The sequence below is a fragment of the Thermobia domestica genome, chromosome 6, assembly GCF_964235325.1.
Source record: "Thermobia domestica chromosome 6, izTheDome1.hap1.1, whole genome shotgun sequence".
In the NCBI taxonomy this organism is placed as follows: domain Eukaryota; kingdom Metazoa; phylum Arthropoda; class Insecta; order Zygentoma; family Lepismatidae; genus Thermobia; species Thermobia domestica.
Window position 1 is genome coordinate 69285689 of NC_137459.1, and position 27712 is coordinate 69313400.

At 34.0% G+C, this 27712-nt stretch overlaps 1 protein-coding gene across 2 annotated transcripts in view; it reads right to left on the reverse strand.

The window, feature by feature from the left end:
* The window catches only part of LOC145688046 (uncharacterized), a 139664-nt gene that overhangs the window by 15767 nt on the left and 96185 nt on the right, over nucleotides 1-27712 (reverse strand). For both annotated transcript variants that reach the window (XM_081761749.1, XM_081761750.1), the window contains exons 2-3: nucleotides 13718-13836; nucleotides 10105-10279 (exon numbers count right to left, since the gene is read on the reverse strand). In XM_081761749.1, coding sequence (XP_081617875.1) covers nucleotides 10105-10279; nucleotides 13718-13829 — 287 coding nt within the window. In that variant the 5' untranslated portion in view covers nucleotides 13830-13836. The remainder of the gene's footprint in view (nucleotides 1-10104; nucleotides 10280-13717; nucleotides 13837-27712) is intronic.

The window sequence follows — 27712 nt, forward strand, 5'->3', positions numbered from 1 at the left end:
AACTCTTGTAGTTTCAGTTGATCTTATAAATCACCGTTCAGGGTTAGTACAGACTAAGAAATTAAAAGGTAACGAAACATGTGAAGGGCAAAATTGACGTAAATGGGCAATTAAAAACAAGTGATGGAAGTCGAAACTGACAAAATGCTTCAGTCAAAATACTATTTTTCAACTGCTAGTAGTAGCAAAGTCAGTCCGCTAGTTTCCCGAGTGGCTTTTGGAACAATCACCAAACACCCAAATAAAAATGTAGAGCAAAGTCCGAGATATATATCAGTTTGAATTTAAAACAAAAAGTAGAAAGTATGGAAAAGTTTTGAAAAGTGGTCAAATAATTTCTGCTTCTTCATTGTTTTTATTTTGTAACTGAATATCTCAATTAGAGAATGTACACAGAATGAAGAGGATTTTTTATAAGTGTAATATACTAAAACACTGTTAATCATTTGTACTTGAAGCAATGTTGTAAATTTATTCTATGTAGTGACTATGGTAGTTTCTGACTATTATGATATATCCGAATCATGCGTATAGTACTATTTATGAAAAATAATTAAATAAAAATATAATAATATACAGTACAAAACTGACAAATAGTAAGTATCAAGTGTTGTCCAGACGACATGTATCAAAATTTAGTGCTGTTATTTATCCTAATAAAAATGTCCCGAAAATCACAGTGTGAGTTCAAAGTTAGGTTACATAACAATTTTTCTTTTTCTCGTTTCAGATCACCGTGTGCAGCTGAGTTAGCGAAGGAAGATTTCGATGTAAGCTGGAAGGGTAGAGGTAATTTTCCTGTTTGGTAGTCGCAGTTACAGAGGTGCAGCAGAGAAGTTTAAAGGTATAGACCAAAACAGGGCAACGATCATACGCAACGCAGCGGTAAAATTGGCACAGCGATTTAAGAAAACTAGTAGGGTGCACAACAAACGGAATAACAGGAAACTAAAGGCTACTACAGATGAATGTGCTAGCAGCTGTGTGCAAGAGTCCAATGAAATGCATCTGATGGCTGTTGATAAAACACAGTGTAAGTGTGAGTCACATTCTGCACAAGGTGAAGTGTCATCTATATAAGGCCCGAATGTTGCAACACCACAGTAAGTATGATCCTGACCATTGTCTAGAATTCTGTGAGTACAGCAATAAGAACCTTGACTTTCCATCATTTGTTTTGTTTAGTGATGGTGCATTGTTCTACGTTAGCGAGAAAATCAATCAATGCTGGAGGTATTGGAGTGATACAAATCCTCACGGGACACAGCCTTCGAAAATCCAACGAGAGAATAAGAACCTGTTTTGATATGAGATTTGGAGACAGAGTAATCGGTCCGTTTTTCATCGAAAATTCTTTTATTGCAGGAGATTACAAACATCTTCATGAAGAAGATATGTTCCTGAGAACGTTAAATGAAATCGGTAATTTTCCCACAATGTCACAACAGAACGAAGCCCATCCTGAATCCGGGTTAGTTGGTTGCGAATAGTTAGATGCAATGGTCGAAGTAAGACGGTATGCGGTGGTACGCCATACTGATTCTGGTTTTTGAGTGATGACGTCATCCGGTCTGTTTTTTTTTTTTTTTTTTTTTTTCATGTTTAAAACATACCGTCACTGGAAAGTAGATGCTAAATACTTTAATAAATCCATTTTTCTAGACAGTAATTGACGAATAGCAGTGCACGTAAAAAGATTGTATTTCTTATCTGCAAATAATTTCTAAGTTGACAACACCGACATTTTTATTATCTTTTTCCTATTTTTTGTTTTTTAAAATGAGGTGTCTTAAAAGAAGTTCACCTACTTTATATTTTGATGTCCATATTGAATTATTTCTTTTTTATATATGTGTTTGTGTCTTCTTGCCTTAATGCATATAAATGTCGTGTTTTGAGCATGGGTGGATTTAGGAGTTGCCTGTTGTGGGGGATGGGGGTGGACCTTCCGGAGGTTTGGAATAACCCACAGTCGAGTGGAGAGACCAGAAGTTTTCCCACAGGAAATTGTTAATATCGACATTCGGTTTTTGAGCATTTTCGCGTATACTTCTCTATAATATAACATAAAGGGAATATCTTTTTTTAAATTTTTTTATGAAGTTGTTGGCGGGGGATCAAAGTCTTTCCATATTCCCTCCCCATTACTACAGAAAAGATCTAAAATGGGTTTGAGTCATTATGTAAATATAAATGTAATCTTTTAGGCAACATACTCTGACTGTTGGACAGCCGGTGTGTCGAGACAAAATCATACCGCCTTTGCTTTCTTTCCACTTCGAATACCGGTTAGATGTCCAGTTTCCTGACGCATGTATCATTAAAATGATATTGTTGATTGACTGCCGAAGTCTCCAGACCTGATACTCAGAAATTTCTATATTTGGGGTCGTTTAAAGGGTGTGGTCTACTCAGTTAAAATTTAAAATATCCAGCATTTGACGTAAATTATACAATGCTTAGACATGATTATCCCGAATGTTGTATCAAAGTTTCTTGAGAACTGGAAATACCGCTTACACACACACGCAATGATGTCGAAGGTGTATATATGGGTCAACTCATGTCAAAACGGACCTTTTGAAAAAGTTTTTCCGCTCGTTCGTTTAAGTTTTTTAGTTTAAAATTATATATGAATGTATATCACGATAGAAGCATAAATATCACAAGAGTTTCGGCCTGGCCAGTCTAGTGCTGACCGTAGAGTATATTAACGATAGATAGGTATGTAGATATGTATATTACGACAGATATGTATATTAACTGAAATGTTCGTTTTTCACACGGGGACTAAGGTTTATGGGAAATATTTGAATCCCATTCCCCCATAGGATACGTATTTCAAAAAAGTGTAATAACAAAAATACATAAGATTCTCTACTCTTGTCATAAATATTGAAACATCCCCACTGTCGTAAATATTGAAATAGTTATTGGGGAGAACGAAAATTTGATGATAAATAATAAACTAGGGTTAGAAATAGAATCAACGTGTTAGAAAAATTATTTTTACTTCAACGTTTCCACAATAGACATTATTCACATCGGGATCAGTTTAAGAGATCAAGACAGAGAGAAACTATGTATATACGATTTGGGGTAAACATGACGGGTAATGATTAGCCAGTGAATTGTCTGATCCAGGGTTACTCAACCTGGGGATCGCAAGAGGAATACATGCTGTCACGAAAAGAGGTGAAAAAGGTAAATGTAATTAGAAGCTAGTATCGGAAAATAATTTTTTAACGATTATTTTGAATTTCTTATTTTGGGAGATATATATTTTTACTTCCATACCTATTGTCAATCTGTTATTTCTATTACTATATAAGGTTTAAATGCATATCCAACTATAGGCAATGAACTGCAATAATCGAAAAGCTTATTACAAACTAGAAATATCTTAGGGAGTTGCTTGCTAGAGGATCTCATAAAATGGGGTTCGTGATATGAAATAGGTTGAGAAAGCCTGGTAAAATCAGTTGTTGTTTCGGAGACTGGCTCTGATTAGTATGTAGGTGTTGCTGCTTTCTAATAACGGAAATTAATGTGGGACTAAACTCATAGCTAATGTCCGTGTTCAGAGTGGAATATAGTTATGACTTCCTTTACTTTTCTGTTCCAATACCTAGAACATTTAGATGGCAGAGTGGTTTCAGAAAGTAATCGACGGTACTTTACACAGCTACCTCGTACCTCAAAAACAAAACCAACTTTACAGAAGAAAGAAAAGTTTGAGAAAGTTGGAGATTAGTTGAAAGTCAGCAACTTTTAAATAATCTCAACTTTTTCAAACGTTTGTTTTTTCTTCTTCTGTAAAGTTGTGTTTTTTTGAGATACGAGGTAGCTGCAAAGTACCGTCGTAATATGGTATGCCTTGTTGTTCATTGTACTCAGCCAGATCCAATTTGTCTATTTAGAAACGACTTATGTAATTGGCATGTTCTTTGCAGCTGGCTTCAGTGGTATATCCAGTTTGTACAATGTATGCTTTATCATATTTACACGGAATGCAGTAAATGCCTGGTGTTCTAAAGCATAAATAATCTTTCACCGGTCCTAAAAGAGACCTGAATTTGGCTGGAGATTTGTGAATTGTTCCTATTCCATGTTTGGATAGGATTCTACTCAATTTTCCTGATAATTCACCGGTATTGCTTACCAGAGAAATTGAGCAAGGTCCTATAAAACAATTCAGAATCCTCTAGCCAAAATCAGATCTCTTTTACGACCGAGAAAAGATTACTAGGCCTCAGGACACAGGGATTTATCGCATTTCATGTGAATTCACCATTTGAAATACACTGCAAGGAACGTGTGAATATTAAATAAAATGTTTTCAAGCAGACAAACCGGATCTAGCTGAGCGCAGTATAAACGAAGGGCATTCCATACTTTTTTTTTTTCTGAAACTGTTATCCTGATGTTCAATGTATTAGGACAACAAAGGGATGCACAGCTACGTTGGATGAAGACTGCACTCTCAACACGGGCATTGGCTATCAACTTAATGTTACATGGACTACCATTATTAGAAAGCAACATTGTTTATGTACCACGATATCCACCCCGGACCCTATATATACAGTTTCTCTGTCTGGCCCTCTTACACTGACTCTGAAGATGAGGCTCGCGCCAAGTGTGCTTTGTAGTGGACAAACCCTGTGTGCGTGAATTTTCTCTCGGTTGATATTCTGAGAACGAATATTTCCACTAAAACGACATGAAAATTTCAGCTTCATTAATAATTTTGTTTCTAAATTCAGTTGCCTCTGTTATGTAATAAGAAATATTAAGAAAAATAATCGATCTAACAAAAGCTGAGACCTCATATTAGACGAACTATTATGCGATATTAAAATATGGTATCATATTTTGAGGTAATAGCAGCAAAAGCAGCCTTGAATTAAAAGAAAAGAACACAGGTAAGAATTTAGTGTCGAAAACGTCTCCTTGTCGACACCCTGTTTGAGTATCTTGGTATGTTTATATGTTTATGTTTGTATGTTTGTATCATGTTATTATATACATACAAAGCTGGACTGTTGATGATTTCGTATTAAGTAAAGATGTACACATTTATAATTATAATTATCATAATCATAAAAGAAGGTTTTTCTTTTCCACTAACTATTAATGAGTTCTGTGATTTTGGCTGCAATAATATAGAATTATGCTTACAACTTGACAATCTAGTATCATGTAATGACTTTAGAATGTAATAAATTGAATTGAATTTATCAGCATTGACATGAGTCCATTTTAGTAGACTTTTTTTTATTTGTTTGGATTTCATCCCACATACTTCCTCACTACCTTCCTATTTATTGTTGTCTCCTGCCTTTGAAAGATGGATCACGTCATGAATCGAAACTATTTATTTATTTACTTATTATTGTGAACTTTTAGAAAGTTAAACGCAAGTTTCATTATATTAGTGTTCTACTTCCTGGGACTTCGGTGTCTGTAGATAAACACGTTAAAAATGTTTTTACTTACAGTAAAACTTAAAAAATAAAATAAAATAAAATAAAATAAAATAGAAATAAAAAAAAATAAAAAAAAACCTAACTCATTCATTTGTACAGAGCACGAAATCGAGAATAGTGAAAATAAATTAAATCTGGAATAATAATATAAAAAAAGAAAAAAAACCTGAATGTCAAAATTTATCTTATTTTGAGAAAATACTATTTCATGTCATATTCGACACATACAGGGTGTCTCAAAAGTCCCCTCATATAGGGTAACTCTGTTATTATCAGAGTTACAAAAAAATGTAAAAGGGGAAACCGTCTCCAAATATGATGTTTTCAATCTAAAGTTTTTTTTTTTTTTTTTTTTCGGACGAACCGTTTGGGCTGTACACTCATCATGCATCCAATGTTAAATGAAAGTGCAACGTTGCCATTTACCTGGACCCACAACATAAGTGAATGAAGTTACTATTTAAAATGGGGGCTTGCCATCGACGTGCTAATGTAAAAGACTATAACTTCTACATCAGTAGTTTGTAGTAAGTAATCTGAAAAATAATTTATATATACCAGAAAGAGAAAGGGTCCAATCATGTTCCCCTCTGGTATTCTTGACCAGTTTTCTATTTTCTAAATAGGATCTGATCAGTAAAGCTTATTCCATCAAGTCTCTCACCATTATTTAGTTGTGATAATGATCCTATTTTTAACACATAACAAGTTAAACTTAAAATATCTTTTGTTTGAGAATATTTTACGATAATTGGAAATGGAATAAGAACTTATTTGTATAAAGAGTAGTGGAGAAACTAGCATTGGGCCATATATTATTTACTTAGTACTATATCAAACCTTGAAAAAAATTTACACTTACGTTAGTTTATTTATTGAAATTGAAAGGTGACCAGTGGCAGTAATAATATGGTGGAAAATTATAAAATGGGAGCAAGGAAATATACACTTTATTTTTGATACTTGATTAGCTCATCACTAAATATGGCACTCTCAAAATTCTAATTTCCTTCATTTTATTAATTATTGCAGAAAATTGACTGCAAATAAAATATTCTCAACTAGAAATGGCCTTAAAATACATCTAAAGATCACGAGTGATTATATGAAATGGAAGACTGTTTTGTAAGACGAAATTTTCATTGTCTTATAATAATGAAGATCTATGAAATAATGATATAATCTCGGAAGTACTTGCTGACTACCTTCAATCCGTATACAACAAAATTAACAAAGCAATGCAGAACATCCGATTAAACTAGAAAATATCGTAGACATAATGAATATATGACCTATAGAAGAACATTAAATTAGAAATATAATTAAAACAACGAAAATAATCTAAAATCAAAAAATGCAATAGCCCCCGGAGGGATCGCAAGTTACATCGTGAAGGGCTGTGTAAACCATTACTTAACCATAAACCATCATTTAGCACATTATCTATCTATCAGAACTTAATAGATTTCCAAGTGAACGGAAAATACTTAAGAGTATGTTCTATTCCAAAATTTTGGTAATAACAAAAGAGAGGATAAATATCACAGACCTATGGAAATGCATTGAAAATATTTTTACATACAGTAAAAGTAAGAAACCAACTCGTTCTCTTGTTACAGAGTAGGAAATTGAAAATCATGCAAATAAATGAAAATCTTAAGTGCTAAAATTTCTTATTTGAAGAAAAATGCTGTCCCATTTCTCATCTGCATCACACACCAACAACTAAATAGATCTTGAGCTTATTTGCAAAAATATTTGGAAATTATTTTATATCAACGTGTAACAAAATACATCAGACCGCGATTGACAGAATTCCAACAGGGTTTCATTGATTGCGATAATGATAACAAATCCCACTGTAATAACTAATTTCGTAGCTAAAATAATACACCAAGAGGGGATTGTGCAAATAAATATTCTAACGGTCCCGTGTCTTCACATTATGCTGTAACCATGTGTTTCTACTACACGTGCTTGAAGTAAACAAACACACTATAGACGACTGCAACGCAGAGGTCGTCGTCCATCATCTACAATATTCGACAAATGACGCAGAGACCAGCTGTCAGCAACATTTGGTATAATAGAGAACACACCTTGGGAAGTAACAATCTCGTCCGGTTGATCAAACTACCAACTCTCTAAGGCGCCTGGCCATTGGGAGCACCCTTTCCCTCTCTAAGGCGCCTGGCCATAGAGAGATACGTTTCCTACATGCTTTGAGACGCCTGATTAATGAGCTCCTTTTCCTCTCTAAGACGCCCGGTCATTGAGAGTAACCTAACCAACAAAGCCTTAAGACGCACGATCATTATGTTCCTTTCATTTGTTCACCTATATAATTAGAGGAACTTTAGTTATTGTAACATACTTGTATTCAAAAGGAACTTTTGTAATAAAAAGGTAATGGGAAAGTCCAATCTCTCGTGTACCGTATTTTACTCTACCCTATAGAACAGACAAAATTTTACAATATAATCTACATAGACTTTCCCATAGTTTCCAATGGTGTGAATCATGATAGGTTGACTTACAAACTTAATCAATTCAGCTTTTGTTCTGAACTCTATCTATTTTATTCCTACTTGGAAAGCAGTAAACAATTTTTCGTATACAAAGGTTGCAAATCGAAAGAACACTTACAGTTATTAGAAGTACCTTAGAGACCCAATTTAGGTCTGCTATTGTTTGTTGTGTTTATAAGAAATCTACCTCATTGCATAAAAAAACCACAGACACTAGTATTTACAGAAAAACTTAATATATATCTATCAGTAAGAACATTAGATGACTTGACTTAAATCCAGTAGTAGTGTGATCTAGGACCAACACCCTTGATATTAATGTTAACAAATGCAATATCATGTCCTTCGAACTCATAAAACTCAAATTCGCGTTGCAGAAACTATCAAAGATTTAGGAGTAGTACATGATTAAAAAAAAAAAAAAAAAAAAAAATGAACAATTCAATGCTCATATAGGTTGTATAGTTAGTCAAACGTTCAGAAATTTTGGATTCACAGTTAGAATCCCCCCAAACAATTCAATAGCCCCTAACAGTAAAACTACTCAAAAGGTAAATTAATACTACGTTCGTACCAAGCTCGAATACGCAGGCATTATATAGAATCCACATTCAAAAAATGACTATAACCAAATTAGAAAAAAAAAAAAAAATCGGAATAGATCTTTAAGATGATATACAGAAAAAATAACTATATCTAACACTACATAATATCCAATACTTAAACATGAACTTCAATTCACTAATTCTATACCTGAGGAGAACTATGCAGGAAATGTTATTTTTATATAAACTGATACATTGGATTTCTTTAATGAACTTGGAATTCATGTTCCAACAAATATAACCTCCCCTGAATATATCACTATCTTTTACTGTGACAGATTCCGCTATAAGAAATTATTAACGTGGAGACCGAGTGCAATTCTACAACATGTTGGCGAAAGCTAAGACTGAACTGGATGTCAATGGTGATAGCATAAGAAAGTTTACTGCGGATGTATATAATATAACAGAGAATTATTTGAATATGATAAACACTTAAGAACTCTAGCTGTTATGGACACTGTAATTGGGTTGTTCAAATCCTTGTATCTTGCAATAAATAAATAAAATAATAATAAATAAAATAAGATTTGAAGTAAAAGTATTGATATCTGATTAGTTTTAGTCACTCTCTTCGACTTAATACTAACATCCTAATTCAAGGGCAGTTTCTAAGGGTACGGGTAATATTTAACGTAGTCAAAACTACAAGACCATGAAACTGAAAATATATGTAAAGTTGTCGGAGATGATGATGATGATAATAATAATAATAATAATAATAATAATAATAATAATAATAATAATAATAATAATAATAATAATAATGGGTTCTTAAACTCAAGTGGCAAATAGTCTGAAGAAACTGAATTATTAATTGTATTAAAAACCTGTAAACAGAAAAAATTGTTACTTATGTTCTTAAAGCTGCAGAAGTCATATATTCGAGTTCCATCATAGTCTGGTACAAGGCTATCCTGAATTTAATGTGGCCATAAATAAATTTTAAAGCTTTGCAGTTTTATGACAGTTAACATGCAAGTGGTAAAAGGATAATATTAAAATATACTAAAAACATTCTGATTTATCAATTAAGATGTTAAAGAAAATATTAAAATACTCTGATAACAATTTGACTTAACTATTAAGATGTTTTTTCCTGTTATAAAACATGTGAACTTAATCGGCGTGACAAACATCTTGGCATTTGAAGGCGGCGCTCCAAGCTCCCTTTAAATGCTGCTAATAACTGAGAGGCCAGCGGAATTGCCACGTTTATTTTGTACACATCCAAGTCTATCCTCTGTCACCTGATCGCGCTGTAGTTCGTCTGCTTAGCCATAGCCACACCCCTTAGCGCTTGGCAACGTCGCGTCAGAGCTTGCGTTTTATTCGTTTAGTTGAAATATCAAGATGTTTGTCACAGGCTTTAGTTACTAAAGCTCCCTAACTTAAAGTTACATTGACCTATCTATATGTCTATATTGAATGAAAGACCAATTCAGTACTTTTTATAATGTTTGTCAATACTACTCCACTTACATCATTCCACCATCATATTTTAGTTGAGAATTTGTATCAGTGACGGATTCTGACACACTTGATTCTGTGCTCGGCGATGCTGGACGGCGATGTCCTTGATTTCTTGCTTCGTAAGTCGTTTCCCTAGGACCTGAGTCCTCTGTAACATACGGGTAGTCTTCAGTGATTTCTGGCCCTGAAACAGAAAAAAATCAATGGATTTTTAGACAAAAAATTATTAAGAGTCATACAATTACTGAGCAACATACAGTAGCATAACTAAGGATGCTTGGGCCTCCCCGCAAAATGTCAAAAAGATCTTCTCCTTATGAAGGTACCAAAATTTATGCACAATATACTTTTGACTTCGGATATTCCACTTGATCTGTTACTATTGCTCATATTATGTATATATAAAAAAAAAGTGCACACAATAATTATTTATTGATGAAAGTGACGCCATAGCCAAAGCCTTGAATTGGTCAGATAAAAGAAAAAATACATGGATAAAATGGTCATGAAAAGTATATTACACCAAGTTTAAAAACTGATGAGAAACAACACAAAGTAATCATTTATAAAATGCAAACGTTATGCAAATTTTAACAATATAATAAATTGTATTTGCACAGAATTGTCCAAGAAGAAAGAAGAAAACTATATAATACTTTGACACACTCATTTAAATAAAAATATTTATAATAATATTTTTTTTAATTCTTTACTCATTATTGAGGAAAATAACATTCAACTAAAATTCACATCAAAATAAGAAAAAGATACACTAGGTTAAAAAAATAAAAAAATCCACAAAAATTAAAAGTATGAAAAAATCATAAAATAATAATTAGTTAAACACAAAACCTATGTAGAAATTGACAACATAATATACTATGAATGCATAGAATTGCCCTAGAAGAAAAAAGATAACTTATTCATTAGTAATACTCTTGAGATATTGATTTTTAATTCAAAGAAATTGTTTATTTAAAAAAATGAAGTATTAAAAGTTTCTTATTAATCGTTTGTATACTTTTATATATTGGAGTACCAACCAAATTATAGTTAAAAGAAAAAGGCGAAAATTTATGAACGTAATTCGAAGTCAAGCCAAAAATGAAATTTAAATAGCTTCTATGACATGGGAGATCGAGATCAACATCCTATTTCAGATCAAAACAGCATACTCTAAGTAGAATCTAATTTGAGTACAATATAGAACTTTACAGTTAAACCATCTTGGAAGTTTCTTCTAGCTATTTAATACGATCTAAGTTCTTTCTGGTCTTTGAGAAAATATTACCGACATGTTTATTAAACAGTTCGTATCAATATTAATATGCGCAGGTAGCGACATCAATTAGCGTGTTTATTATTTAATAATTCGCGTGACTCACGGAGATGTTTGCCGTTTATAAATAGGATATTGTCGAGCTATCTAATATAAATAAAATAAAGAGTTTGTTTGTATGTGTGTCTGTGTGCGGCTTGGGGACAAGACGAGTGGACCGAGAGTTACCAAATTTGGGTCACGGGTACCTTGGTCCAGGCCCCAGACCAAGACGAAGCGTTTCCTTTTAAATTTCGAACCAGGGGGGTCTCAGAGGGAGTTTTCCGAGACATGAAAGAGTAGCAGAAAATGACCGATATTAGTGTCGAATTCATAGTTTTCGCAGTCGCTGAGATGAATGGTGATACTCCCGCAGGCGTTGACTTCCAAATACAGTCCTTATGCGAAGAATGGACATTTAACCTAGTATATATATGTAATGTACAACAACAACAAAAACTAGTACAGTACAACCTCGTTTATCCGGCCTTCATTGATCCTGATCAGATTTGTAGACATTTTTAAAACTTAATGTTCACATATATAATGGATATGACACTATAACAGAAGAAGAAAAATATCATGCATGCACATCTACAGCAGAAGATTACGTGGACAAGGAGGGAGCTATGACACCGCAACAGCGGACGACACATGCAGATGCTGCGCACCAGCTGATAAACATCATGGCGTACTTGAAGTGTCACACTGACATCAAGTATGTATAGACTAATACTGGGATTGTACGTAGTTGGTATGTTGACTTGCAGCAACTACATGATATGCGTAGATCTTAACTTGCAATGAAATATTATTGGAACTATTGAATTGGAATTATTCATGATAAAGCGTTTGTGTGACCGTGCTTCATTCAAACGCCACACATGTTTGAAACAGAAGACAGTGGACCAATTCTTTAAGAAATTATGTGAAAAGTTCTCGTAATAAATGGTAAGTCTACTTATTTAAGAATATGTTTTGCTTATTACCATATTACCCGGATTATCCAGATTTTCGATTTTCCGGATTGCCTTTGCTCCCAGTTAGTCTGGATAAACGAGGTTGTACTGTACCCAGATATTATTCTCCACAGCACTCCAAGAACGAACTATAATTTCAACCGTTTATACTAGGTACCGAAACTTTCGAAAAAAAAATCGTTATTAGAGCAAATAAAAGAGGGAGAAAAAACAAATAATTTATGTTTCCGTACGAGAAAGTTGCACACTACCAGCATTGAAAAATGGGAATGAATGTATGGCAACACTGTAAAATATAGTAACAGACTTAAGCATGTATAATCTAAAACTGGGATGGTACGTAATTGGTATGCAGTAACTACATGATATGCGTAGATCTTAACTTGCAATGAAAGATTATTGGTTGAATTGGAAACCAGTTCGACAGTCTAACTAATACTTTATTCGTGATCCTTCGCAGACTGATTAATAACTACACCTTCATGCAGAAATCATTTCAAATTTCTTGAAATTATGATGATACAACCATACAATGGCGGATCTAAGGGGGGCTACGGGACTATAGTCCCCCCTTTGACGCTCAGGTTTACACTGGATAAAATGAGTTTCAATTCAGCTTTACACTGGATAAAACGGCAAATTATGGTTTAGCCCCTCCCTTGATCATATCCTGGATCCGCCACTGCAACCATATGTCTTTAGCTATTTTGCACATATATAAAGGTGGGTAACACATGAGCACTATCCTTGAAACTATCAATTAACTATTTTGTCATCTATTAAATCACATAATTGACATATATCAATGATCATACACTTTTTTCACTCAAGTAGCTTCCAGAAAAAGCATTGTTATTTCTTTGACGTAAATTTAAAAGATAATTTTGAACATAGCTGTTCAATATGAGAATTTACAGACCTTTAAATATATTTATGCTATAGGTTAATATCAAGCTTTAAAAAAGAAACCTATATATCTAATTAATTAACCAAATTATGGTATCTATATCAAAACAAGCAAAATTTTAGATGTTATATGTATCTATTTTATCTTGTTCATACTTATTAACGAAAGTAGTTTCTTGCAAATTAAAAAATGAATTAACAGTTATATAGAATTTCAATTCAAATTCAAAGGAAGTTATAAACACTATGACCATTCCGTTTAACTACAAGAATCTTAACATAAATGAGCGTGTCAGTATTTAGTTTTACCAGAATAAGAAATAAAAGCTTTTATTAATATTATTATTTTATATTTACGTTTTGTTGATTATATTTTCTTTATTCCAACTAATGAAATATGATAGCAGAAGTTACTTACCGGGATTAAATCTGTCTGAGAAACTCTGATGTTGTTGATGATAGTTGTGATTCCTGTGTTGCCATGCCATAGGTGTTCTAGGGTCATTCATGGATCTCGTCTTCTTATCCATTTTTTAGCTGGAAATAGGTACACGAATGAGTATTTCTTAACAGGTAGCCAACTTAACAATGAACATAATATACATAATCTAATTTGACTTATCATTCCCAAAAAATTAAAATATTTACAAAATTTATAATTCAATTTGCTGTTCCCAGGTTCAATTTGCTGTTCATTGAACAGTTCCCATTCTTTGAATATACAACATTTATTATTTAGAACAGCAAATTTTAAAGCATGATCTTACATGACGTATTACAATGGGATTGTTTAATTTTGAACCCATATTAGGATATATATGTAAACAATTTTTCACATATATATGTACAAGTCACACAATTGAAGAGTTCAGAACTATTTGGCTATCCCCAGTACGGACCGAAATAGATACTACTATCTCACTATACGTTCTAACATCTCTAACACTTGTGAGCGCCCCATATTCTTAGGGACATTTCCCACAGACAAGAATTTCAATCTCCATTATTTAAAATATGAAGACAAGTTTACATTATCTGAGCCCTTCAATTAAAATGTAAAACAAAGCAATATTATAGTTAGACAACAATTAGGCTAAATCAATATTTATTCTTTCTGTACCAGATTATATAAGTTACACAACGATCACAAATATATCGAAAGCAGATTCACTTAAATATAAGTTTTGCAATTATGTGGTGTACAATAGTTACTATTCGATCAAATAGGAATTTCTTCAAGGATTAAAAATGAAATATTTAAGTCGTACGGTTATGGCGGCTAGGCTAAATGAGACGATGATGATGGGAACTGAGATGGAGTGGGTCAGTGGGTAGTGGGTAGTGATGGGTAAATTCCCGGGATGATTCCTAAAAATTGGAATTTTCCGGGAATTTATGGACAATCACAAAGAAAATTGCATTCTATTACTATATTATAATTTCAAAGTTAAACTTGTTTCTTATCACAGTATATTATTGCTGTTGTCCCCACAGGATTTTTTAAAATGTATATTCTGAACGGTATTATGATATTTTATTAATATTTTATATTTAGAGAGTACGCATAAATGTATATTTACTTACAATATGTTCTATGCAAGTAAATATGGGGGGAAATGGTATACTAAGTCCACATACTTTTACACTGCTAAACAGTTTAAATTTATATGTAAGTGGATTTTCTAAACTTGACTCTACTACTAAAATTATAAACATATTAAATTTTTAAATGTTATAAACAAATAAGGTTGGGTAACTACCAGAAGACACATGTCAACATTTCAACATTTGCACATACATATTTATGTTCACAATATTTGCACGATACAGACTTATCTTTAGAATTTTGCACGTAACATTGCCACACACGATCTTTCTTCCTACCTATTTCTCGAAATTGCATGCGTTAATTCACATGTAAGAGAAGTCCGACAACCTCTTTAGAAATTCGATTCGGAGACAGACCGACATCTATTACTAACGGTGGTTCGGGGTGTATTAATAGTATTTCATCTCTATTTCTACATAATTTCTACATTATTTTACAAACTGGTTCCTTTTCATCATTTCTAAATTAGTACTTTTCAACTTTTTAATGCAAATGGAAATGAAACTTTTAAACATATTATTAGTTATATAAAGTACAGTCAATGAATTTTATTTTTTAAACCTCCAAATTATTTAAAACCTAGAGGTAAATCATAATAAATGAAAATAAAGTAATTACTCATATGGTTCTTATAATTTCGAACATAAAGTAAAGAAATGGAAATAAATTCCTTCCCGGGAATTTATATGCCAGGGAGAAAACCCGGGAATATTCCATTTTTTATTTTCCTTCCCACCGGGAATATTCCCACTGCCCATCACTAGTCGTGGGTCACGATATGTGAGTGGGGTCGTGGGTCAACAGGATGTAACCCACTGCGACCCACCAACCCACTCTACTCGGTGCATTGTAGACAGCATCTTCTGAACACTGGTGAATTTGTCTACGTTTTACTTTCAAGACCTTTGTTTCTATTTAGTTACCTGAGATGAGTTTATCTAATAAGTAAGTGAAAAAAAAAAAAAGCTTCAGGCACTTTTGAATATTGATATTTGTAATTGTAATAATAGCAATAGGACTTACTGCTTAGCTTTCAAGAGACAGCCTGTGCGTTTTTTTTTTTTTTTTTGAGGAGCTGACTACTGGAAAAAAAAGTTTTTTTTTTTTAATCACTTATAATATATGAATTATTATACCTAGGTATAAAAATTGAATGTAGCTATGTGTGCGTGATCATCACGACTAATTGTAAAAGCCAAATGAAATGATTTTGGGTATATAATTAGGTCCCAATTCCAACGAATGTTATTATATAGGGCTTTCATTATAATGCATATATTAAGGGGGAGTTGGGGTCCGAATTTGTGCGAAAAAATTAGTATCTCACGAGTTGGTCACGGTGGGGGCGGGGCAGTGGGTCGTGGGTCAAGTTTTCATTGACTCACACTATCTCTCGGTTTGAAATGAAGACAATGATGGAATGAAGAAAGTGTGAGAACCCCGAGAAAACACAAAAGCACACGGTTCACAAGTATTTTCTGTATTAAAAAAATACACATTCTACGTATCACAAGTTTTCATGCACTAGGACGGTTACTATTTATATTTTCTTTGTTTATTCTATATTAAAACACGCTTTAAAATTAAATAAATCATTATTCATCTTTATGTACCACTTCGTGAACAAGTGGAGGTTCTGTGGGTCTCTGTCCTAGGTAAGAACTAGAATAGTTGTTCAGATTCCACTTTAAGAAATTTCCCGTCTCGTATAATCTTAGTACAGACACGATACATTAAACCCAAAACTAATCCATTTACTGAACTTTGGGCCACGACTTGGATTTCTCATTCACTTTTTTTTTTTTTTTTTTTTTTTTTTTTTTTTTTTTTTTGTAGAAAACAAGTGCTCTATTTAATTTCTGATTTTATAGTCTACTTTTCTAAGAGACAAATTGTATTGCATACAGAACAGAGCAGTAACTATGGTGAATACAATTATTGTTGTTCTTGACTACTTTCCAATATGACTTGATTTATTTGACTACCTTGTTCTTTTTTCTTTACTGGTTGACTTGCTTTGACAACATCTCAGTGTCTCAGAAAATAGTCTTTCCGTGCGTGTATAATTAGCAAGTCACGGTCATTTGGTCGATTTCGCTGTCAGCAGAACGGAACCGTTTCCTCTCGTAAGTTGAATGATTGAGGATATTGGGAGATCGTCCTTGTACTGTGATCACATTCTTATTACAAAGCATGGGTTAGTGACATGTTATCTTGAAGGACACAAACTACATTAAACATAAAGAGAAATCACGTTTGCTTTGTCGCAATCAAAAACAAAAAGAATCATCCCAGTTTTCTTCAAATCATGAGACATATCTCTGAGGTAGGAAATTTTTAAATTCTTAAAAGGTTGGATAACATGAGGCCATGACAAGGACAAGCACTTAAGCGTGAGACGCTAATTTCAAAGATTCACATCAAAGCTTAACTGCAAGACGGTACAAGACAGTGTTATTAGTCAGGAAAGATGGGAAATCCGAAGACCCGTTTTAAACTTACACATCCATTTAGTTATCTGCGTAACAGCAGAAAGACAAATGCTAAGGCGTTACCTTAGATTGTAGACTCACTTCGTCACTTACTATTGGTCATTTCCCTTGTATTCAATACAAACCGAACAAAGAAATCGCATATTATTATTATTATTATTATTATTATTATTATTATTATTATTATTATTATATTATTATTATTATTATTATATTATTATTATTATTATTATTATTATTATTATTATTATTATTATTATTATTATTATTATTATTATTATTATTATTATTATTATTATTATTATTATTATGGGGGCGCGGTGGCTCAGTGGTAGAGCGTTCACCTCCGGTGCTTGGGGTCCCTGGTTCGATCCCAGCTCGCGCCGTGTGGACTTTGTGGTGGACAAACACCGTGCTCGTGGGTTTTCTCGGGGTTCTCCCGTTTCCTCCCACTTTCTTCATTCTACCATTTCACTCATCTCTCATTATCACCGTCTCCTTTAGCCTTACCGGCATAACCGTGGGACGTTAAAGTTAAAGATTTCATTTTATTTTATTATTATTATTAAGCAGTTTACCGCTATGATGGTTTCTCTTCTGTTCATCGGTTTTAAATTTCGATAATAAATAAAAAAAAAGGCATCGTAATTATTAATCATATTAATATGAAATCATAAAATTTCTTTATTTCAATTTGAAATACTTTGAAGGATCCGAAAAGAAATGAAATTAAAGTTTAAAATATACGCGTATGTTGTTCCGTTCCTCAAATGAACATTCCCGTATTGTTTGTTTGTTTGTTGTGATTTCCGCAAGCAGACAACATAAAAAGAAAATATACGTAACTAATATTTGAGAGCACCTCATTTTATTCTTCTAATTTAGATGTAAAATAAGTAATGAGAGTGGTTTATGTATTAAAAAAAACAACAGCACTCTGTATGAGGACACCCATTACCTTTCTAAAGGACAGCCATTTATAACAAGTTCTATTTTGTCCCATTGAAATTTATTAATGTCCCATGATATATTATCATGCATAATGGGTTTTGAGGAAGTCTTCAACCATATCACTAATTACTCTTCCCAGTAAATTACAAGACTGTGAATCACTAAACCTAATCTGAGACCTAAGAAGCGGAAGTTATTGCACCTTAGATGAAGATCTTTTGAGAATCTTACAACGTTGCGTAGGAGCATCATTATGAATCATCAATCTTATGCAAGTACAGAGATAGGACAAAAGATGAACCCTTTTCCCACCCATTGTGCTTAAATTTATGATTTACTGTATATTCTGATTGCGAAATTGGGTAAGACAATTCATTGGTCTTCTAAACATGAATATTGCTAAATTCTTTCGTCAGAAATAAAATTGATATTTTACTACACAAGTCGAAAAATGCTCAAAGTATTTTCACATTTTTTCACTCAAAAATGTTAAATTCCAAAGTTTTACTTTAATCTTTGCTGGGGCACGGTGGCTCAGTAGTCCTTCCTGCTGGTCTAGTGGCTAGTGCGTGCGCCTTTGGTGTACGTGGTCCCGGGTTCGATTCCCAGTGGGAGAGCCTTTGGAATTTTAACTGTCCTCGATATTTCTGTGTCCATGCCCTTGTCGTTCTAGGTTAATAGAGAAACAAGTAAAACCTAGTAATAAGTAGTTAAGCAAGTTAATGCGGCACATTCAGTAAATCAGTTAGCTTTTTTTAAAAAGAAAAAAGTGGTAGAGCGCTTACCTAAGGTGCGTGGGGTCCCGTCCCTGGTTCAATCCCCGGTCAAGTAAGTTTGTGGTAGACAACATTGGCTCGTGGGTTTTCTCGGGCTATTCTCATTTCCTCCCAGTTTCTCATTCCACCAATTCTTCCATCATCATTCACTTGCTTTAATCATAGTCTCCTTTAGCCTAACAGACACAATCGAGGGACGTTACAATCAAAGATTTCACGTCATTTTTAATCCTTACTGGAAAGACAGAATCCTTACTGTGTTACACCAACGCGACTAAAATTAAAGGTTGATAATTACTAAATTTTAAATTCCTAGGCAATCTACTTGAAGGTCAAGATAGAGTAGGTTCATGTTCGTATTGCTACTTAATCTTTTTTTAAGGAATACGGAAGAAACCTAATTCAATTAAAAAAAATACAAAATGACTTCTATTGTGCCGCACCATGTTTTAAAGAGCACTAACGATGGATACCTCCTGATATTATGTGTGTACGAACAATATTCAAGCAAAGAAGATACTATGTAGGGTACTGTGTGTAAGGCATTATACCATATTAAGTTAGAATTTCACACTCCTGAACATATTTCTTTCAAATAATTATAGCACATAACCCTTTGTTAAGACCATCTTATCGGATGAGAGTTGAAAGTCATGCGCTTTTTGACAGAAGTAGCATCGGAAAAAATATTTATTTATTTATTTTATTTTAGTATGAGCTAGAGCTGCACGTATTAGTGGTGTCATGGGGTATTTTCGTAGGGGCATTAAGCATTCGTGAACATGTTTGCAGCCCTCTATTGTCCGTAAGGTAGTATTTAAGTATTATGTAAAGAATGTTTTGTCTCAAATTTTAATTATAGAATAGAAAATATTAATATACTAGCAGCGTTCACCCCGCTTCGCTGGGGTCACCCCGGAACGCAATAAACTTTGTTACTTAGATAATTTTTACTTTTTCGCTTTCAAGTGATATGATAAAAACCATAGTAGATTGCAGTAAATGTTAACATTATATCGCCTGTCATTTATGTTAACCCGCCGAGTGACACGGTCATGCGGGTTGCATATAAATACGTTTATTTTTACCTATGATGAACTAATAACAAAGGATTTGTACGTATGGACACTTGAATGGTCAATTATCTCAAGACACTGGTAATTAAAAATTAAAGTGATATGATAAAAACCATCTAGGGTCCAAATCCTAATAACCCCCCAAAAATGAAAGAAATTGGTTCAGCCGTATTAGCGTGATGAGTTCACAAAGGATTTGTGCGTTCTCTTTTATATATATAGATGGTATGATTAAGGCTGTTGTGATTCACAGAACAAGAGTACGAAACCGAAAATGTGCGTAGTAACTTTTAACTTTTCCAGCGTTTTGACCTCAGAATTAATGTGGCTAGTGCGATAATTTATTATAATTATCGCCTGAGTGGAAGTGTATTTTTTTAAATTGATTAAATAGCAATAATACTACTACTAATAAGTGATTCTCGCTTAATGCAGATACTGTACATCTATCGTTAAAATCTCCCAAAGATCATTTCCTGGCAACACTACTGCTGCATGACAAGCATTATTAGTTACTGTTTCCATGTAACATTTACCATTGCTTCAATCGGAAATTTTCTACACAGAAACAGAGAAACTATGGGAATATATTCTATATAAGATCATAATTGTGCTCAATTTCTAAACCACGACCTTCTACAACATAATTACAAACTATTCTAACATTGAGCTATAGCTATGGGACACAATTTTATCTTCTTTAATTTATCTCTCATATAAGAGTAGAATGAACCTGTTTATGATAGGAGCGGTGTGTTGTTTAATTGTTGTTAATTAGCTAGAATGAGTACCTATATATCACTGAAAATATGGCGACATTCTTGGCTGAAGGTGCTTACTTACAACTTTCAAAAGTTCTCCTTGAATAATTTAACGTTCTTAATTAGTAGTCATACAAATGACCTTCAATTTTGTTATGATGCGTTGGAGTTTATTTTCTCTCTTTGTTTGCGTCTTCCTCTTGTTATACACAAACTTCTCGTCAGAACCATCATGGTTTTGGGTCGCAGCACTTACGTCAAGTTTAATTGCATGTTTCAAGTACGACTTCGATGCTCCTTCCGCCACCAAAGCAGTATAAGATCGAAATCGTACTTTTGCATACACCAGGGAAAACATATAAATTTTAGATTAATGTCTTCGTTACAAAGAACAGAAACTAAGTCCAATATCCAAAATTTATGGTTCAGACAGCATTTGAAGAAACATAAAGGTCCAACAACTACAAATAATAGAAAGATCCACCAGTAGATAGGGCACTCTCGCACTGGCGTCTCTCGCATGTAAAATTTGGGTGGGGGGAACATTAAAGAAAGTGATTTAAATGGTAGTACCTAACCCAACCTGTTTATTATCTTTGATTCCATTTGTTACCTTTCTGCTTACCTTCTTGGACCTCCTAAGGTACGACAAAAACTCTGTTATAATCACAGCCTGAATATTATATTCCAAATAAATATAAATATTATTATTGATATGTTATTCTGTAATTAGTAAATGAATTAAATTAGAATAAAACATTGAATATATTGTACTTTAAACTATTGGGGTGACGCGTCCTCCTCGTCCCCCCGCCAGAGACGCCCATGGATACGGGTAAACATTGTACTTATACACATCCAACATGCGGTTTTGTCATTAAGTAAATTACAAGATTTCTACAGGGGGATAAAGTGCACCTAAGAAAATGACTACATATAAAATACACCCTGCATTCTATCGTTTTCAGTACTGTAGGAAAAATTACTTGCTGTCTATGTAAAAGAAAATCGAATTGAATTCATTGACTCGTTCCGAAGTAATTAAAAAAAATATGTAGAAGGTATATGGGGTATACTATTATAGTATTCTGCCTTTCGGCAGGTCCTGGAACTAATGACATCTCGTATTATTATTATTATTATTATTATTATTATTATTATTATTATTATTAATTTTCAGTCTGGGCATGGAAATGTTTCTTCCATGTTTCTCGATTGCGAGCTTCCTCTTTTAACTCCCAATATTTTCTTCTATTTTTTTAAAATCATCAATCAGTTGTGTTCTTCTTCTTCCTATTCCTCGTTTTCCTTCCATCTTTTCTTCTATGGCGATATGAAGAAGAAAATTTCTTCGCAAAATGTGTCAAATCAAATTGGACTTTCTACGAAGGATGGTGACAAGAAACGTCCTCTTCTCTCCTGTCCGTTTAAAAACACATTCATTTGTTACTCTTCCTGTCCATTTTATCTTCTCCATCTTTCTGCAACACGAGATATACTAGTGCTGCTAAAATAATTCGAATATTTTTTCGAGCATTCTTTTTTATGTTATTTGAATATCGGACACTTGCACAATCAACGAGTTTTATTCAAATGATGATTTACTAGAATTCAACAGTACTAGTGTACAGTTTGCGTTGGTAACTTCACATTCAGCAACAGAAAAATGAAATGAAATCTTTAAGTTTTACGTCCCACGGTTATGCCGGTTAGGCTAAAGGAGACGGTGATGATGAGAGATGAGTGAAATGGTGGAATGAAGAAAGTGGGAGGAAACGGGAGAACCCCGAGAAAACCCACGAGCACGGTGTTTGTCCACCACAAAGTTCACTTGGCGGGGGCTGGGATCGAACCCGGGACCCCAAGCACCAGAGGTGAACGCTCTACCACTGAGCCACCGCGCCCCCAATCAGCAACAGAAGTAAATGACATAATTCATATATAATATTTATGTAAACTAGTATAAAATATGTCATTTTCTTTCTAAAGATGATTATACAAGTTCTGCTAACTACAAGTCAAATTAATAGATAAAAATATAGCTGAGTTCTCTAGTCTCATACCTTTAAGATGTAATAGAATATGGAACAATTGTTTCCTTCTGAATCAACAAGTTCAAAATGTAATGGTAAGTAGCAGAAAGCTTTGTATAAATGTTTCTGAACCATTGTAAAATTCTTGTATTACATTTTGCGGCCACTTAGATCTAACACAAACATGTTCTTTTCATTTAATTCAATGATTACTATCCATTGCTCCGCCAAGTGAACTTTGTGGTGGACAAACACCGTGTGCGTGGGTTTTCTCGGGGTTCTCCCGTTTCCTCCCACTTTCTTCATTCCACCATTTCACTCATTTCTCATAATCACCGTCTCCTTTAGCCTAACCGGCATAACCGTGGGACGTCAAACTCAAAGATTTCATTTCATTTCATTTTTTACTATCCATTGCGGACATAATTTTATTACCCATCGTATTATGCACTACAGAAGCAGCAATCATGAAAACTTACGTAAAATTTCTTATCGTAATTCATAAATAGTCTTTACAGAATCACGCATAAACCATAACAAAGTAGAAATGTTGTGCATGCAATATGTCCTTGAACTCAGCTACAGAATACACACAATGCGTCTTTTCGCTGAGGCACATCGGTTTTATTATGTGAACATATTATGTCGCTATATTTTCTGTAAATTAACCATGCAATAAAGGCCGTTCCCTTCATTCAGATAACGACATCCAAGATCGGCAGAAATGCTAATGAATGTTGGAATGTTCTAGTCGAGTAAAATAGAATTGAATCGGTGAGATTAAGAAGGGAAAGATTCCTTTTTTTTTTTTTTGTCAAAATGAGTTGAAATAGCCAATTTGTTCCTTTGATTAAGACGCATATTTTGGCATTAAAAACGGAAAGATTCCTTTCATCAGTATGACGTAAGAGCACGTGAAAAATTTGATTGAGGTTAAGAAAGGAAACATTCCTGGAATCTTTCCCTTCTTATTCTCAGCCATGAAGCTAAATAAGAACATACTGGAGTGCCTAGGTATGTGAAGTTCCTACTGTTTTGCTATGGAACGGAATTTGTTCAAATGGAGGCCAGTTTACGGTTATTTCCTAGGAAAGGTCCGTGTTGTCACTTTTATAGGCTTTACATATGCAGTTCCTCTAGTTCATATTATATCTAACTCCATTAGTACGAGTGTTGTAATTGCTTTTTATAGAAAATATGATCGGTTAATATTGCCGAGTTAAGGTCCGTTGAGCGGACTTGTGGTAGTCTCAATTTACCCTACTCGGTAGGCAGTCTAGTATGTTCTTATTTAGCTCCATGTGCTCAGCAGCGCTTAGCTCTTCTTCCCTCCAACAGAGCGCTCAGTGATTTGAGAATGCAACACACGTGCTTTTCAGTTGCTTGATTTTGAGATTGCGATTGTTTTTAGATTTTATTTGTGATTGTTCTGTGTCATCATTTAATAAGTGTTTCAAACAATTTCTGAAGCTTCGGAGTGTGAAGAAAGCCTCGTTAAAAAGAGAAGAGGATCTGGAAATATCACAGCAATGATGACAACAGCAAGACGAAAGGGGGAGGAGTTTGTGACTACAAGTGTCAGGTTAGTTGAAAAAAACAAAACAAGACCGGACCCGACTGTGAATGCAAGAAAATGTGTGCAGTTAGTTTTAATAACGACCAAAAAGAAAATATAATTCAATGTGTTTATTGTGGTAGACCAAAGAATAAACAGGACACTTATCTGATAGGTCTGATAGAACGACATGATGTTGAACGGCATCGGCCTAAAGGTCCTGATTCTAAGAAATTTCCTTCATCGTTTAAATATTGTGCTATGAAAGATTCTAACCGTGTAGAAGTTTGCCGGAAAGCTTTTAGGAGCTTGCATGCTGTTTACAATGAAGTGGTTTATCGGCTAACACAAGTTTTAGCAAAAGGCGAGCAACCTACTGACATGAGAGGAAAACACGATAACCATAAGAAATTTCCCAATGATGTTTTAATAGTGCTAAAGGAACACATCGAGTCTTACCCCAAAAAACCTCCCACTATTCTTCCAATCCTGTTACATATTTAGAGGCTGGGCTGACATGCACAAAGAAGCATAAAATGCTTCTGGAAAATCATCCAGAACTAAAAGACATAAAAAATATGACTAGTTTTTAACTTATTACAAGGAAAATTATGGGTACCGATTCGGTAGGCCGCAAGTTGACGTGTGTTCAACGTGTGAAGACCTAAATACAAAAATATCATCATCGACATTGAATGACAACGCCAAACGGGTCGCTTTAGCTGAATTGATGATTCATAAAAGAAGAGCAAGTAAGTTTTACAAGAAAATGCAAGAAGTAACTGAACTATGCTCTAATAGAAATGACGTACATGGAATCTGCTTTGATTTTATGCAAAATCTTCCTTTGCCGTACATACCTGTTCAGGAAATGTTCTATTTAAGGAAGTTATGGCATTACGTGTTTTGTGTTCATAGTTTAGGAAATGAAGAAGCTACTATGTACACCTATCATGAAGGAGTTGCCAAGAAGGGAGCAAACGAGGTATGTTCTTTATTGTATTACTATATAAACAACAGTGTTAACCCTCAAGTAAAAACTCTATACGTGTTCAGTGACTCATGTCCCTGGCAAAACCACAATCACACTTTGGTGAGATTGTTCCTGTTTCTTACTATTATTAGGCGATTTAATGAAGTACATGTATTTTTCCCATTACAGGACACAGTTTTCTCCCATGAGATTGGAACTTTGGTGTTATTAAGAGAGCCATGAAACGCCACGATAGGATTTATTCCCCTGATCAATACAACGATATGATTAGCACAGCAAAAAGCAAGCAGCGTTTGTTTCAGGTGAAATCCGTTTCAAACGAACAAATTCTGAACTTCAAAGGATGGTGGCCGACATTTTTCAAAAAGACTTGTGCTAGTGTTCGAACCAAACATCCTTTTAAAATCAGTACCTATAAACACTTAACATTCACAGCAGCAAAAGTGGGATATGTTATAGCTCACACTTTTATAGATGGGCTACAAACTGAAGTTTTAAAACTGTACAAAGGTGGTGAAGCAGACCCTTCTGTTGAAAAGACATATAATGGAATCGTTCCCATAAAAAACAAGAAACTCGAGGATGTTGCCAAAGTGGTTTACTATGTGCCGGAACAAGCCAGAGTGCTTTACAATAATTTTTTAGAGTGGCCTGCTCATGAGCATGAGAGTGAGAACAGTGAGCAGTAATAGAAACAGTGTACAAAGGCACAAACCAATATCTCATGTTTTATTTTTATAACATGTGTGAATAATGTTTAATTTTCATTATTTTTGTTGGTTTAACAATAAGTAAGGAACAGTTTTAAGCTCATACATACACTTTTCTTTACTTTTATCGACATCTAAGTCTGTTGAGATTAAAAAGGGAAAGATTTCACCGTTTTTAAACTCATATAATAACCGTAATAAGAATGTAATGGTAAAACACTTTTGCGTATATGTTACTTAAGGTTATAAGGAGCAACTTTCCAATAGTACGTTTCTTCCTGTGAGTATTTGTTTGGTTACTATGAAGTTTTTTTCAGTTTTCCAAAAGTTTGGTTATGTGGAATCTTTCCCTTCTTAATCTCACCCGTTCAATTGGTTCCATTAAATGAAGACAACTTATTAAACAGTGGTGCCCCCCCCCCACCCCCCTCATGTCCGTGACGCACCCCCACCTCTCAATTGTCTATCCGTAGGTATTCTTCCATGAAAAAAAATCTTTTCGATTAATTTTACACCCCCTCAAACACATTTATATAGATTGTTAACCCCCAAATATTTCAATGACGCAGTTTGCGTCATAGCACCCCTTTGTGGGCACCCCTGTATTAAATCATTTTAATCTTCTGAGTCTACAAAAACCTTTTTATTATCTCGTAACACAATAGTTAGTTTAGGTTAGTTTATATATTTCGGATACTTCTAAGTCCAATAATTTCCTTTTTGACTCTGCTTTGTCTCAACCAATACAGTTGATAAATTTTACACAATTTCTGTATTCTTTACACACCCACCTTTAACACAAGTCGCATTTCACTTTAGACTTCTTGTCTTCTTTCCTTCTGCAGAGGAAATATCTTCCTCGTTTTGTATTCCTAGCCTGATTTTGACCCGCAGTCATCTCTTTTTCAGTTCCCTCCTTTGACAGCGCTTCGGAAAAAGCTGTCTCAATATCTTTCTTGGTATCCTTGTGCATATTTTGTGTCATTCGTATGCGAGAGACCACTAAGGCAAGTCCTAATTCCTTGCACAACTCTCGAATATACACCTTTCTTCTGTCAAATTTTACCTTCCCCCAGTCCGTGTGTTTGGTTATGTAAAGGATGCAGTGAATAGAACTATTGACAGTTGCAGTGAATAGAACTTCCATAAATAAATAAATAAATAAATAAATAAATAAATAAATAAATAAAAAAAGTGAAGGGACCATCTCCGTTTTGATCTTGCTAATGTATACTCTCGTGTCATTTTGTCTCTAACTTCGCCGTTTTTGGAATTGTAGTGCAATTGTGCAATTGTAGTTTTTTTTTTTTTTTTTTTGTCACTTGTGTCTGAAATTTCACCTGATGTATGTTGAGTTGAAAGGAGAATTAACAGATTTGTTCACATCGAGAATATACAAAAGTATCGTTGTATCTCTGTGAATCCAAAAGGACATGACAGGAGCGTGACAAGGGGC